Genomic DNA, 13706 nt, shown 5'->3' with positions numbered 1-13706 from the left:
ATTTTAAAAAATAATTTTTAAATTCTCAAGTGAACGCTAATTTCAAAAAACAATTGTTATGTCTAAACAGGCTCTTAATATTAAACACATCAGACTCAAAAAATGAAACCTAAAACAGCTTAAATGCAAGTAAAACAGTGTAAGTACAGCACCTGGCAACACATTGCCAAAGTGAATTAGAAACGGAAAAAAAGGGATAAATCCATAACAGACAAATTATTCATACTTCAGCGAAAAGGTGGGTCCAAGAGCAAGAAGTCAGATGGTGATAAACTCAACATCAAAAAGAAAGACAACTTGGAATGCACAATTACTTTATCCGATTGAACAGGCGGAAGATATTTTCGCACATTTGGTACGATCTATAAGGATGAGAACTGGTCCGACCACCACCCAAAGGAAAAGAAAAAAGATAAAAAAGCAGACTAAAAACCTACCCTCTGGAGATCAAAAGAAAACATCACCAGCAAAAAAATCAATACCAAAGATATTTTTGACCAACAAGCTACAAAATTAATGGGCAAAACACATGATTTCCATATACTGGCCAAGAAAGAACTAAGGCCTATCCGAATTAACATTAAGCTGCAGCATCAAATTAAAAAGTACATAGTCATTTGAGCTTTAAAGGCAGCACTTTTCTAATTTCATCTTTTCCCATACCCTACCGATACCCAAAAAGATAAAACAACAAAAGACAAGTATTTAATAGGAAAAAGAGGAAGTCATATATGGAAATATCTAAGATATTACACAGCCCCTTCACCAATTTCTTCATCCACTAACACTTCCTTTAGTCATCATCTTCCTCCTCCTGTGCAAACAAAATTAAAATCAATACACCAAAACCAAAAAAAACAGCAAAGAAACAAATGATCATTTCATCACAAAAACAAACCTCGTCACTTCCTTCTTCCTCGTCAACCTCAGACTTTGACTTGTCAGATTCCTCATCTTCAGCTTCACCAGCCTATACAGAAGAACAAAAGAGTTCTTTAGCACCAAAAGCACATCATAAAATAGAGACATAAAGTAACCATACACAAGGATTTCACCTGTCGCCTGTTATAAGCATCCATGTTCTTTTCGTATTCAGCCTTCCTTTTCTCTGCCTTTGCTATGTAAGGGGCTTTCTCCTAAATTCATATTACAGAACGAAATAATTGATGAAACATAATTGGGGATTGATATAGATCAGGAAAGCAGAATGCTAAATAGGCTAGACGATCAGGAGAAGCAAAACAAAATCAGCATTTGGCCGAAAACGAAGCAAGGCTTACCAAAAACTTAAGAAAGCTTATGCTACTATTCTCAAACAAGTTAGGAATCGGCAAACATGAATTTTCACTAACCCAGTTAGTCAATAATAAACTGATGTCACGGAAATATTGTGTGCAGACAAATAAAATTATTATAAGCTAAATACTGAAAAGTAGATACTTACAGCATCTGACAAATGTTTCCACTTGTCTCCACCAGCTTTACCAACCTACAAATGATTACACAGAAAAAATTAATCAATCAAAACTACGTCAAATACAAAAACGAGAAACAGTTTGGATCTATCATGGGAAAAATACTCACAGCAGCTACAGATTTGTTGTTTGGATGTTTTTCCTTGTACTGCTTCCTGAAGTCCTCCCTTTATTCAGCATATCACAAAAAAAAAAATACGATTAAATTTGGGAATTACAAACATATTATAGTCACCCAAAACGACTATGACAAGCGTTCAGGTGTGTACATGAAAACAAAGAAAGCACTTGCTGGCCTCTTAGGCTTGTTTGGATCCTTGGCAGCCTGCTTCTCCTTCTTAGTCTGGGGAGCTGCCTTCTTAACGCCGAGCCTGTAATAATCCATAAATACCAATTTAAACAAATAAAAATGAGAAAATATAGGATGCTAGTACTAGAAAATACTAGAAAATATCAACAATATACATGAAGAGCCATCAACAAGGAACCAAAATCACATCAAAATCATCAAAAATCAACAAGATAAATGAGAAATACTACCAAATAACAATATACATTCGTTTATTAATTCGTCAAAATCACATTAAAACGAAAATAAAAAATCATACAAAATCATAGGCCAACAACGCCGGAAAATATAACAGATTTAAATCTGACAAGCTGTCGTGATACTCCAAAACATATTAAAATCATTAAAAACAAAAGAGTAGATCCAAAATAAACAGAAAATATCTCAGATATAATAAATAGGCTGTAATAATTAGCCAAAAGCATATTATAATCATTAAAAAACTTACAAAATCATACAAATTCAAAACATGCATACATATCACATTCGCACACCTCAATCGTAGATCTAAAACTCAAATACGAAACAATACATCAAAAGCAAAACAATACTCACTTGTTATCAGATTTAGCCTTTGATTTACCTCCTTTCATGATTAAACCTGCAATAAAACGAGAAAAATCGGTGAGAATCGGTTGAAAATCAGCGAAAAACGGTACGACTCGGCCGAGTCAGGGCCGCGGTGAGTTAACGAGTTACCTTTAGGGTTGAGAATAATAAGATATGGAATAGAGAACGAGAGAGAAACAAAGAAAGAGTTATATGCCCGTTGTGTGTGTGTGTGTGTGTTGTGGGCTGAAAGGGGAAGAGATAAGAAGGGGCTTTGGTTAGGGACTCAAAAGAAATTTTCTCTATTCATAAAATTGAATATAAGCAATGAAATTTTCAAGTCCGGTTCCGTTTGGGCGGGATTTCAAATTGTTGCCATGTCATCGATCCGTGTGACTTGAATCTATTGGTTCAAATTTATTGTGCTTTCTATGTGTTTGTTCGGGGGTAGGATCGGGGCCTTTGGGATGTATAGTGGAGGAAGAGTGAGGACACGTGTCGAGATCTGGTGATTTAGGGGCTTTTTTGTAAATGGGCTAACGCCTTGTTGTGGTTTACTCTGTAATGACTGTTTTAACCTTATTGTGCTATTAAGGAGAATTGAGGGGCCGTTGTGATGCTATTTGAGAAATCTTGATAAAGATGGAATATTGGAATGTAATACGTCGATCTAGCGTGGTAGGGCTAATATAGTCATTTCACCAGCTTAAAGAGTCAGCATTATTTTTCCTTTTTTGGTCCCTTCTGTATGGAGTACCGTACGCTTTCAAATTGTAGATCTCTGTTTCAAATTTCTATGAATTCGAATTTCATACTTTTATTAGATTTATTTATAGTGACTAAAATCTGTTATAATAAAATGATCAAGGATTATTTAAAGATAGGTATCTTTAATAGCGCATTTTTACCTGGAACGGAGCCAACTCCGAAAACTTCATTATTTTGATATTCTTTGCAACATATAATTGTTCAAGTAAATATTTTGCAAGATTACTTGATGTGCTTCTGCAATAGTATCACTTAAATTTAAAGATGATGATGAAGAGGAATTTTCATCTTTATTATTAGATGAACCTCCATTATAGAATATTTGATTTGATTTTGAAATAAATTGAAAATTTTGAGTTACTTCCTAAGTAATGTTCATTATTATATACTGAATAATGTGTAAAGATTTACCTAAAGATAAATTTGAGATAAGAATGAAATACATCCTAACGTTTGAGATTATGATGAAATCCATCTGACAGTTAAGATCAATATAAAAATTATTCTATTATTATTCGGTCAATAATTATGCAATATGTAGAGATATTTTACCTAAAGATAAATTTAAGAAAAGGACTGAGATCGGGATAAAATATACTATTATATTATTATCAGGTCAATAATTATTTCTACTTTATTTTAATTAATTTGCATAAGATCTTCTATTAGGAATTTTTGTTGTCTCGCAATTCCCGAGGCAAGAGTAAGAAAACAACCGGTAGTTCTAGTAATCTCTTTCCCAATCCAATTTGATTATTTATATGTTATTGAAACACCTTTTGAAAATATTGTACGTGATTTTGAGTTTTGACCATGTACTACTACAAGAATAATTTGGTCTAGACTTAGAGCCCGAATTAGATGAAAAATGGTAATCTAGTTCTAGTTACTGCACAAATTGAACTTTAATTATCATACAATTGGATATGAAAACATTAAATTCTTTATATGACTCCTTTCCCCATTGCAGATTATCTATTCGTCAATATCTCTTGTTACACCCCATATTTTCGTACGTGAAAGTACACTATAAATAAATTGATGAAAGTTCGGAGATGAGATGTTACATCCCGCATTTTTGTACGTTAAAATTTCGTCGTAAGTTAATCGACGTGAATTCGGAAATGAGATTATTTTGAAATTATAAGCATTATGCTATTTCAAACACGTTATGAGTAAATTCGTGAAGGAGAAAGGGTAAGCAAATCGAAGGAAAGGAATTTCGTCAAAGTTTGACATTTTGGGATAAAATACGACCCGAGCTATAATATCCGATATTTATGGACTAGTACCATACAAGGTACCACATGACCACGATAGTAAGGTATACAAAGTGTGTTAAAAGTGAGTTGTACTTTAAGTAATTTGAGATAATTCCTAATTATGTGAATTATTGGGTAATGGGAGATTATTTAGTTAATTAAAGAATTGATCGGATAATTAATAATATTTTAGGAAAGATTAGCTAAATAATTAGGATATTTTTATTAGCCTAATCCCCCAAACGTGGCAGCAACATAATGAGTCATTAAGTGACTCTTAGATTACTTTGCTAGGTGGCACTTTGGAAAGGATTCTTGGCTAAGCCATAAAAAGCTCTAAAATTCACAAAATATATGAAAAGGGAAACGTGCTTTAGCAAAAGCCATAGAAGATTTCTCAAACTCAATAAGTCACATAAGATTAGGATTAATTCACCAGAGAGCTACGAGAATTCTTGGATTAGCAACGGAATCCATACGAAATTATATTGCGTAATAGCAACAGAATTTTTCGATTCCAAGGGAGTACGGTACAATCTTTCTCAGGAATATCATACGGATTTTTCCTACTTCGATCCGTTGTCACGTGTTATCACAATTGACGTGTGTTAGAGGGATTGTTAAGAGAATCGGCTCGGGTATGTTAAGGCTATCCCTACTTTCTTTTTGGCATGATCTATACGACACAAACGGAACGAGCAAATGCACGACTTCCATAAATGACTCTATTCATAGAAATATTAGGGGTGTCTATATTCTTGATTCCCCATGTGAATTATTATTATATCTTTTGTTCATGGGTCTCAAAAAAATACGTATTTGATAAAGTCTATCCGACATGCATATTATTTTTATGACATTCCGAGAAATCTTATAAACGTATTTCTTATGCATTTCATGCATTTATACATATACATTGACCCGTGACCATATGGTGTTATATACGCGTATATATATGTATATATATGTATATGTGATATGGGAAAAGGTTACGGCGTTATATACGCACCACCACCTGATCAGCTGATATACGTTGATGATTTGCCCACAGTGGCCGAAATGATATGATGGGATGCCCTCATAGGCTTGATGATGTTATGAACGCATATACCTATGCATGGTATGATATTTATACGCATGTGCATGACATTATAAAAACGAAATGATTCACAAAGCTATGCAGACGTACATGTCGAGTCTTTTACTCTATGTTTCTCTCGTGTCTATTACTTACTGATTTTTATTCCTTATATACTTAGTACATTATTTGTATTGACATCCCTTTTGTATGGCGACGCTGCGTTTCATGCACGCAGGTCTCGATAGGTATGTCGAGAGTCCTCCAAGTAGGCGATCAGCTCAGCGGAAGATGTTGGTGCACTCCATTTGCTCCGGAGTTGCCTGTTTGGTCAGTATAATTTAGATGTGTATTGTTTGGTATGGCGGAGCTCTGTCCCGACCTTTATGATAATTATGTATTCTTGGAGGCCTGTAGACAGATGTTATATACGTAAAAGATTGTATGGCCTTGTCGGCCTATGTTCAGTTTACGAGTGGTTATTTTGGTCTTAGAGGCCCGTATGTCTTATGTATAAGTTGGTATTACATATTGTATTCTACTTATCTCACGGTAGCCTCTCCGGCTCAGTTATCTATGATAATATGATAACGAAAAGATATGTTATGTTGGTACTCGGTTGAGTAAGGTACCAGGTGCCCGTCGCGGCCCATCGGTTTGGGTCATGACAAAAGTGGTATCTGAGCAGTTCTATCATAGGAAGTCTACATGCCGTGTCTAGTAGAGTCTAGTTTATGGGTGTGTTGTGCACCACACTTATAAACATGAGGCTATAGGGCATTTAGGACTGTCACTCTTTCTTCTTACTCTATATCGTGTGGTAGAGCTCAGTTGTAAGAACTCAATTTCCTAAACACTATCTTATTCATAATACGATGATGTCTCAATCCAGAAAGACGGTTGGTAATAGATATAGTTGTGGAAGAGTTGAGTCTGAGGAACTTAATTTTTGAATCATGCTTATGATGGATAACTATGAGGTATTCAACAGATCATGTGTGTAATAAGATGTGTAAACTTCTTGATAAGGATCTCTAAGGCAAGAATGTCTATCCACTCTTACGGTAAAAATGAATAAGAGAATAAATCGGAAGGTAGACACAAATTTCAGCAAGTAAAAGAAGCAAGATGAAAAAGGGTACGAGCTACCCAGCTAATGAAGATTATCGCAGAGAAATATACGTATTTTGAGTTACCTTCAACAATAACAGAGGTATGTACAATTGGCCACACCCAACTTATTTATGCCCTATGGGGGCTAACAGAATTAGTATACGAGAAGGCAGGATGTCAGGATCTAGCTGGGGTTAGGGTAACCCAAAATGGTTGATGGATTGTTAGCATTAGCTGACATTTGCAAAGGATATTGCAAATGTGCTAATAGATCTCCTTTTAAGACACCCAGAGGGTGCACTCTAAAATAGTACAGCTATATATGAATACTACAAAGACAGAAACTGAAAGCCTTGAAGGGATAAATATTACCTTAGTGTAGCTCCCGTCCCTAGTAGGGAGAGAATGTTAGGCAACCCGAAGAGCCAGTAGATGGAGCAAGGGGAACTAAAAGAAAAATAATGTCTTGTTGAAAATTTCAGAATAGAGTGATAGACATAAATGTTAGCGGAAAATAAGAAGAGAGTCAATGAAACATTATGATTAAGATATGATACATGGATGGCAACTATAGCTTAAAAAGATGACAATGTTACAGAGTCTATAGTCAAGTGAAGGAAACGACGAGAGGTGACATGCCTTGAGACAACAAAATAATATAGGCCATAAAGTTATATCCTCATTTCGAGAAATAAGCTCGTGACTCCAATGCGACTATCAGAAGGAAAAGTTAGACTCTAGAGTAATAGAAATCAGTATGGGCTGGGGAACGAGATAAACTAAACATAAAATAGGGACTGAGTGAGTTGATAATAGTCGGTATCGTGAGAATTTCAGATTTCGTTTCGGTGATAATAGAATGGACAACAGAAGAAGATTCATGAGAAATTCAGAGAATGGTCATTTAGGAAGACGCTTCCCTAAAGCAAGCAATGTGAGCAAAGTTAAGCTTAAGGGACTGTATGTGCCAGTTATACTAAGTGTCACCCTCGTGAGTAAGGAATTTTATTATCCTTAATACAGAAGGATTACCGCAAGGCGAGTAAGGGTCATCGATGATAGGCAAGGACGCCAAAGATGAAAAGGTAAAACATTTATAGATAAGTCGTCATAACTCCAACTCTCAGTACCCCCCTAAGGGAGGGGGGGATATAGAGTGATGTGGCGTTAAGTCAGAATTAAGTGATTATAGTAATTATGGAATGGTAAAGGAAGGATGCGATAAAAATGAGATTGAACTTATCCAAATCCTACAGATATGCTACGATTCCAGAACATTATGCAAGCACGACGTCAAGGAGAGGAAGTAAGGTTTTTGGCCCGGGATTTTATTTAAAAAAAAAAAAAAGCCAGTGCGAGAGGTAAGTTAAGACAAAGGAAATAACCCAGAAAAGTTTACGTGGAATATTGATATGAGAACGGGCCAACGAGCAGTTAGCAGTTGAATCAGGAAGAGCCTAGTTATGGCCAGACATGTGGTTACACACGAATCAGCACATTGTGAAAGATAAACATAGTAAAATCCAATATAGTGAATTCAGCCTCGTAGTAATGTCATTATAATACTTGAGATATATTCAGATAGGAGTCAGGGTAGTTAAAGGTACCGTATGAATATTACGAGAATAAGAGAGAGTGCCACTAGGAAGACAGTCAAAATATTAGTTAAAAATCAGCCCTACAAGTATAATGGCACGGAGGTAATTAACTACGGATAATTATAAGCAAGGAAGGACATCAAAAGGTCTGTCGGGTATACGATGCAATAAGCTCGCAGCTTTACAAGAGTCAAAAAGTACTCCCTGAGTACTAAAACAAAAGACTAGATAAGGGAATAAGGAAGAAGGCTTCAGCCTAAACATAGTGACCTAAAGAGGAAATGGACTTGTAACAACAGTCTTACCACAACATTGTATACATTCCATAAGAAAGTGGCACCTATCGTGGCTAATGAACGAGAAGTAAAATCAGAAGTGATATTCAAGATCACATGAGTTGTATGGAATTCAATATGTGTTGGCACTAAGGTAAGCTAAGTATGCACGCAACAAGGGGCAAGAAGACCATGAAAAGTAATTGCTTACATTTAACGAAAGCTGAGAAGGAACAGAAAGAATTATTCGATTAATAGTCTAGAGTTAGTTACGTTATGAACGCACTTAAGAGTTCGGAGTTTTATACATGCATCATATATGTTGACATTCATACAGCCGTAGAAGACTCCATTATAAGTTAAAAGAAGGAATTGAGCCTAGGGCATAGGCAAAGGATTGAGTCGTTAGAAGATTGTATCATGGATATTCCATAATGCCCATGAAAGGCTAAAGTAATAACTAATACCAAGAGTCACAGATCGGAAGATAACTTAAGCCTACATAAAGGCCAATCAGAAGGAAGAGAAAACTAAAGAGTTACATTAACCAAGTAAATCAGGAGTCTGATTATTTGACCCAGAAAATTATAGAAACCGTCATTGAGAACATTGCAGGATCACTCTTAATATCAGAGGTACAAGAGAGAAAGTACAACAACCATATTCTATAACGGCCCTATGATAAAGCCAGTTGGAAAAGTACCAGCCTCATAAGAAGTCAGTACGAAGCTCCCACCTGATAGTGTATGCACCAGAGGTGCAAGTATTATAATAGAGCTTCGAGTTATGGACGTGAATTATACTTATGTGGGAGAGAGTCATGAAACAGATAGAAGGTACGATGCAAGAATTTAAGGTAGTAAGGTAAAGGTGAACAACGTACGAAATACTCAAATGCAGAAAGTTATGAATAGTCCATACTTCAGATAAAAGGCTAAAAGCGCGGGGATTCAATATTCAGAAATGATAGCGGCATTGTCAGTAGCATATCTTCCAGCCTATGGTTTTTAGGTATCGAGAGATCTAGTTAAAAAAGTAAAAGAAGAGTTTGGGACCATGTGATGTCTCGCTTGATGTTCCAGAATAACATAAGGAAATCTACGATGCAAGCAAGTTGAAGAAAGGTTGCGAGTAGTATAAATGAATATGTGTAGGTCGCAAGCTAAAGTATGGTAAAACGACAAGGTTTTAGGAAGACATGAGTAAGGAAAAGAAAGGACGAGTAAGAAGGTGATGTGAATGGATAAGTCCTCAGGATTAAGCCCATGAAAATAAGAGAGCTGATGGCTTCTCTAAGTTATTGAAAGCTCGGGATAACTTGAATAAACGCAAAGGAGTCTAAGACTAGTAGCATTTAAAAGAGATGGAATGCTGCCATGAGAATAGAATAAGGGTGTAATTGTGATAAATGAAGGATGACGTTTGGGCCTTCGATTGAGTAATGATTTCATGAAGTGTACACGATTAAAATACCCACGTAAGGTAAACCACATTGGGATGCTATGAAAAACGGTTATGGAAGTATAGTATCGTATCACCCTAAGTGGATCAGGAAAATCACTTCAAATGTTCCACGATGCAATGTGCGCCCTAGTGATTACGTAAGCGGTTTCAAGTTATTAGTGGTAAATTGTAGATCAATATTGAGGTGAATCAACAATGGATGGACAAAAGTCACAAAGTATGAGATGAGATTAGGCCATCAGTCTTAAGATGAATAGTAATGAAGAAGCGTTAAAAGACTTAGATTTATACCTATTGTTATAGAAGGGTGTAAAAAGCACATATTTGTTAACTTCAAAGTGCTCAATAGTTATCAGTCACAATTGAGATGTTTAAATGAAAAATATGACAATTTTAGGGGGCTAATATGCATTTGACGCTTTTGTTTTTGGTGTTTTTCTCTACGAAGAAATATCGTGTATATGCTTGTTTATAAGCACATTTCGCTCAACACGATGTCGTTTTATCTGACAGAAATCTTTCACGACACCGTTTTGATTAAGTTGCATAATTGGCTCTCGCATAAATGTAACATTTTCTACGCTTAGTACCTTAGCTAGGGTTTCTCCTATTCTTTTCTCTGCGTTGTTCCGTCGAAGGTGGCACTCTAGGGTTCATTAGCAAAGCTTCAAATCGACTCAATAGGTTGAAATTTCATATCCTCATCTAATCAGCTTCAGATTTTTTTCAACGAAATTCTCAGAGCTATGTATGGATCAAGAGGGTAAGTTTACCTAATTCCATTTTGTTTGATAAATTAAATGCTTTGCTGATGATATGAATTGGGCCATTAATTTTGTTTAGGCGATTTCCCCCCTATTCGATGCACGTTTCGTAAATTGTTTGACTACTGCTTGATTTTGCGATTGATCGTGTAACTTACTTTAAAAGATAAATTGTTGTTATAGAATGAAATGGCTCAAATAGAGCAGAATGGATATATAGGATTCATATCAAACATGAGAGGCGGATGTAGCCCTAAAATTACGGGTTTGGCTTAGACTCTGTATGTGATGTAAAATTCACTAAAGAAGTATAAATAATAGATTTTGAACCCAGTAAATCAAATTGGTTGTGATTGAATTCGGAACTCGAACCTTTGATGTTCAAATCCTGGATACGCATCTGTAATACCGTCAACCCTAACTAGTTTGGAATGAGGCTTAATAGGTTGTCTGGATTTAAGCCTGTAAACAGTAACTGAGGCTTCCTTATTGGGTGGAATGGGAAGCTTGAGAAATCTTTGATTTAATTCTTTCCTTCCCCTTATCAATGAATGGGGTGAGGTGACTTATATTCGTGTCTCTCTGTTGCTTATTCCGTGTTTGACATTTGAGCTTTTAGAAGAAATGTAATAATAATTTGTTGCATTAAGATTCCTTTTCTTTTTTCTCAACCCATGAACTGTAAAAACAAAATCTTTGATATTTACAGTTCTCATAGTTATCGGACCTTTAGGGTGTTTTTGATAGAGTAATAACAATTTGTTAAAATAAGATTTTCTTTGCACTTCTTAACAGAAGAACCATAAAAATAAAATCTTTGACCTTTTCAGTTCTTAAAGTTATCAGACTTGTAGGGGGCTGCGGAAAAGTTATAAAAATTTGCAAATGAAGATTCTCTTTACTTTTTATCAACATAAGAACCTCATAAATGAAATCTTTGACCTTATAAGTTCACATAGTTATCACATTTTTTAGGGGTTTGTGCTACCACTGTGAATTTCCTGATTTCTAGAGTTTAAGTTACATAGTTAGACTCCCTCTGCCCTAGAATTTTTGGTGATTTTTTCCCCTGAGGCAATATTCCCCTTCTGATGGAAAGCTGGAAGATTTTTTAGTTCAAAACGTCTATTGATGTGGTTAACTGGTTATGTGCGTTATGTGGGTGAATTTGCTTGTTGCCAGAGATTTTGAACTAGAAATGGACAGAAGAAAGTTTATGTGTTGGGCATAATCCTGACAATCTCTCTCTTATTTACTATGTTCATTTCTGTGGTAATTTGTTATTATGTTTTTTGGGATGCATGTGATGTTATGATTTTCTTTTTAGAATAAGTGGTATTGGAAATTAGGTTGTAGGAAACATATGGGTTGGGCTTGGTTTTATTAACAAGGTTGAGTGGGGGATTTTTCCTTTTTTTTTGGGTATGAATAATTGAAGGGCAATGTTGGGGAGCGGGGGGGTTTCAGACGGGTACGAGATCGGCTCAAAGAGACCAAGAATGATGGAATCAAATCCCTACTTCGCAGTGAGCAGCGGTTCAAGTGGTTATCACCAGCCTTATGGCTATGGAAGCAGATTTCAGCCCTCCGGATTTCCTGTTGTTCGTTTGAGGGGTCTTCCATTCAACTGCAGTGAAATTGATGTTTACAAGTTCTTTGCTGGTCTGGATATTGTTGATATTTTCCTGGTCAACAAGGACGGACGGTTCACTGGGGACGCTTTTGTTGTCTTTGCTGGTCACATGCAAGTTGATTATGCTCTTCAAAGGGACAGGCAGAACATGGGGAGGAGATATGTGGAAGTTTTCAGCTGCAAGAAGGAAGAGTATTACGAAGCTATAGCCGCTGATGTGAAGGAAGGAGGTTATGATTATGAATATCGTGCTTCCCCTCCTCCATCTCGACCAAAGAGATCTATGAACAAAGATCAAATGGAATACACTGAGATACTGAAATTGCGAGGTCTCCCATACAGTGTTAGAAGAACAGATATTGCCAGGTTTTTCGGTGAGGAATTCAACATTTCAGCTGACAAGGTACATATTGCGTACCGCCCCGATGGAAAAGCTACTGGAGAGGCTTATGTGGAATTTGCCTCTGCTGAAGAGGCCAAGAAAGCTATGTGCAAGGACAATATGAAGATTGGATCTAGGTACATTGAGCTATTTCCTTCACATCCAGATGAAGCTAGACGAGCCGAGTCAAGGTCACGACAGTGATGCTAATTATTTCTGGCGGAGCATTTTTAGGCATCATATATTTCGTCCACCTCTTCTCTTGGGGATATTGTAGCAGTTGTTAAAGATTGTTTTCCTTTGATTGTCTTCTTTTGCACCCGCTGAAGTATGTTTTCCTAGACAAACTTATATCAAACAGCTATGTAAGTTGTGCTTCTCACTCTCGGATATCTTAGTTGTGGGTTTTGCTTAATTTGCTTTGAACTCTTCTCCATCCATTGATTTTCTATTTTTGAATTTTCTTTTGGTTCTTATGAGAATGGGAAGGACTAATTTTGATTACTTCCAAGTTCCAACAAAGTGCTATAATTTTTGCCTTGGGCGACAGTCTCATCCCCCAATAAGTGGTCCTTTTTATGGTGAATAGAATAGTATAGCTTACTATAGAATATGAAATGCACCACTCAGTATTCCAATGAGGGTTGTGCGTTGGTTGGAATTTCTTCACCCTTATTCCTTTCCCGAGATTTACTGTCTCCCGATGGTGCATTTTATTTCTAAGCATTTTAGCTACAAAAAGAAACATAATGAGCTAAGCACATCGACAGTTCACTATTCAAACTTCTACAAAGAATACTAGTATAGTTTACTTTACAGAGAAACCACAATCTTTACAGAAAACCTGAAGCATCCTTTCACATTATCAGTTGTTGACAACTTTGCCATACACATACGCATGACTGCAGTGTACATAGGTCAGGTTGGTTCATATTTTTTATTTTTTAATTATCAAACAAATGGTGTTGGGTTTTTAAATTTATAAACCAAATCAAT

At 36.0% G+C, this 13706-nt stretch overlaps 2 protein-coding genes across 4 annotated transcripts; one reads left to right on the top strand and one right to left on the bottom strand.

The window, feature by feature from the left end:
• Positions 1-513: 513 nt before the first annotated feature.
• LOC107781188 (HMG1/2-like protein) lies at positions 514-2678 on the bottom strand. Its single transcript, XM_016601856.2, has 8 exons — positions 2524-2678; positions 2380-2425; positions 1745-1846; positions 1585-1642; positions 1445-1489; positions 1056-1136; positions 899-970; positions 514-814 (listed from the first exon to the last, which is right to left on the bottom strand). Exons 2-8 carry the CDS (start codon positions 2415-2417, stop codon positions 794-796), a joined length of 417 nt encoding a protein of 138 aa, XP_016457342.1. The 5' UTR covers positions 2418-2425; positions 2524-2678; the 3' UTR covers positions 514-793.
• A 7835-nt stretch (positions 2679-10513) lies between these two features.
• Positions 10514-13186, top strand: LOC107781187 (uncharacterized). 3 transcript variants are annotated; one of them, XM_075229797.1, is made up of 2 exons: positions 10514-10694; positions 12163-13186. In XM_075229797.1, the coding sequence occupies exons 1-2, from the start codon at positions 10682-10684 to the stop codon at positions 12912-12914; spliced, it is 765 nt and encodes a 254-aa protein (XP_075085898.1). In that variant the 5' UTR covers positions 10514-10681; the 3' UTR covers positions 12915-13186. The 3 variants fall into 3 exon arrangements, with proteins under 3 accessions (XP_075085898.1, XP_016457339.1, XP_016457341.1); XM_016601853.2 differs by having other exon boundaries at positions 12134-13186; XM_016601855.2 differs by having other exon boundaries at positions 10515-10694; positions 12223-13186.
• The last annotated feature ends 520 nt before the right edge of the window (positions 13187-13706 follow it).

The sequence above is a fragment of the Nicotiana tabacum genome, chromosome 14 (assembly GCF_000715075.1).
Source record: "Nicotiana tabacum cultivar K326 chromosome 14, ASM71507v2, whole genome shotgun sequence".
NCBI lineage: Eukaryota > Viridiplantae > Streptophyta > Magnoliopsida > Solanales > Solanaceae > Nicotiana > Nicotiana tabacum.
The sequence above is the reverse complement of the archived record's forward strand: the minus strand, read 5'-3'. Positions and strand labels throughout refer to the sequence as shown.

Coding starts and splice junctions, on each gene's coding strand:
- LOC107781188 (XM_016601856.2), bottom strand. CDS start 2,417: ATGAAAGGAGGTAAATCAAAGGCTAAATCTGATAACAA. Junction 1,847..2,379: donor AAGGCTAAATCTGATAACAA/GTGAGTATTGTT, acceptor GGATTATTACAG/GCTCGGCGTTAAGAAGGCAG. Junction 815..898: donor AGGAAGAAGGAAGTGACGAG/GTTTGTTTTTGT, acceptor TTGTTTGCACAG/GAGGAGGAAGATGATGACTA.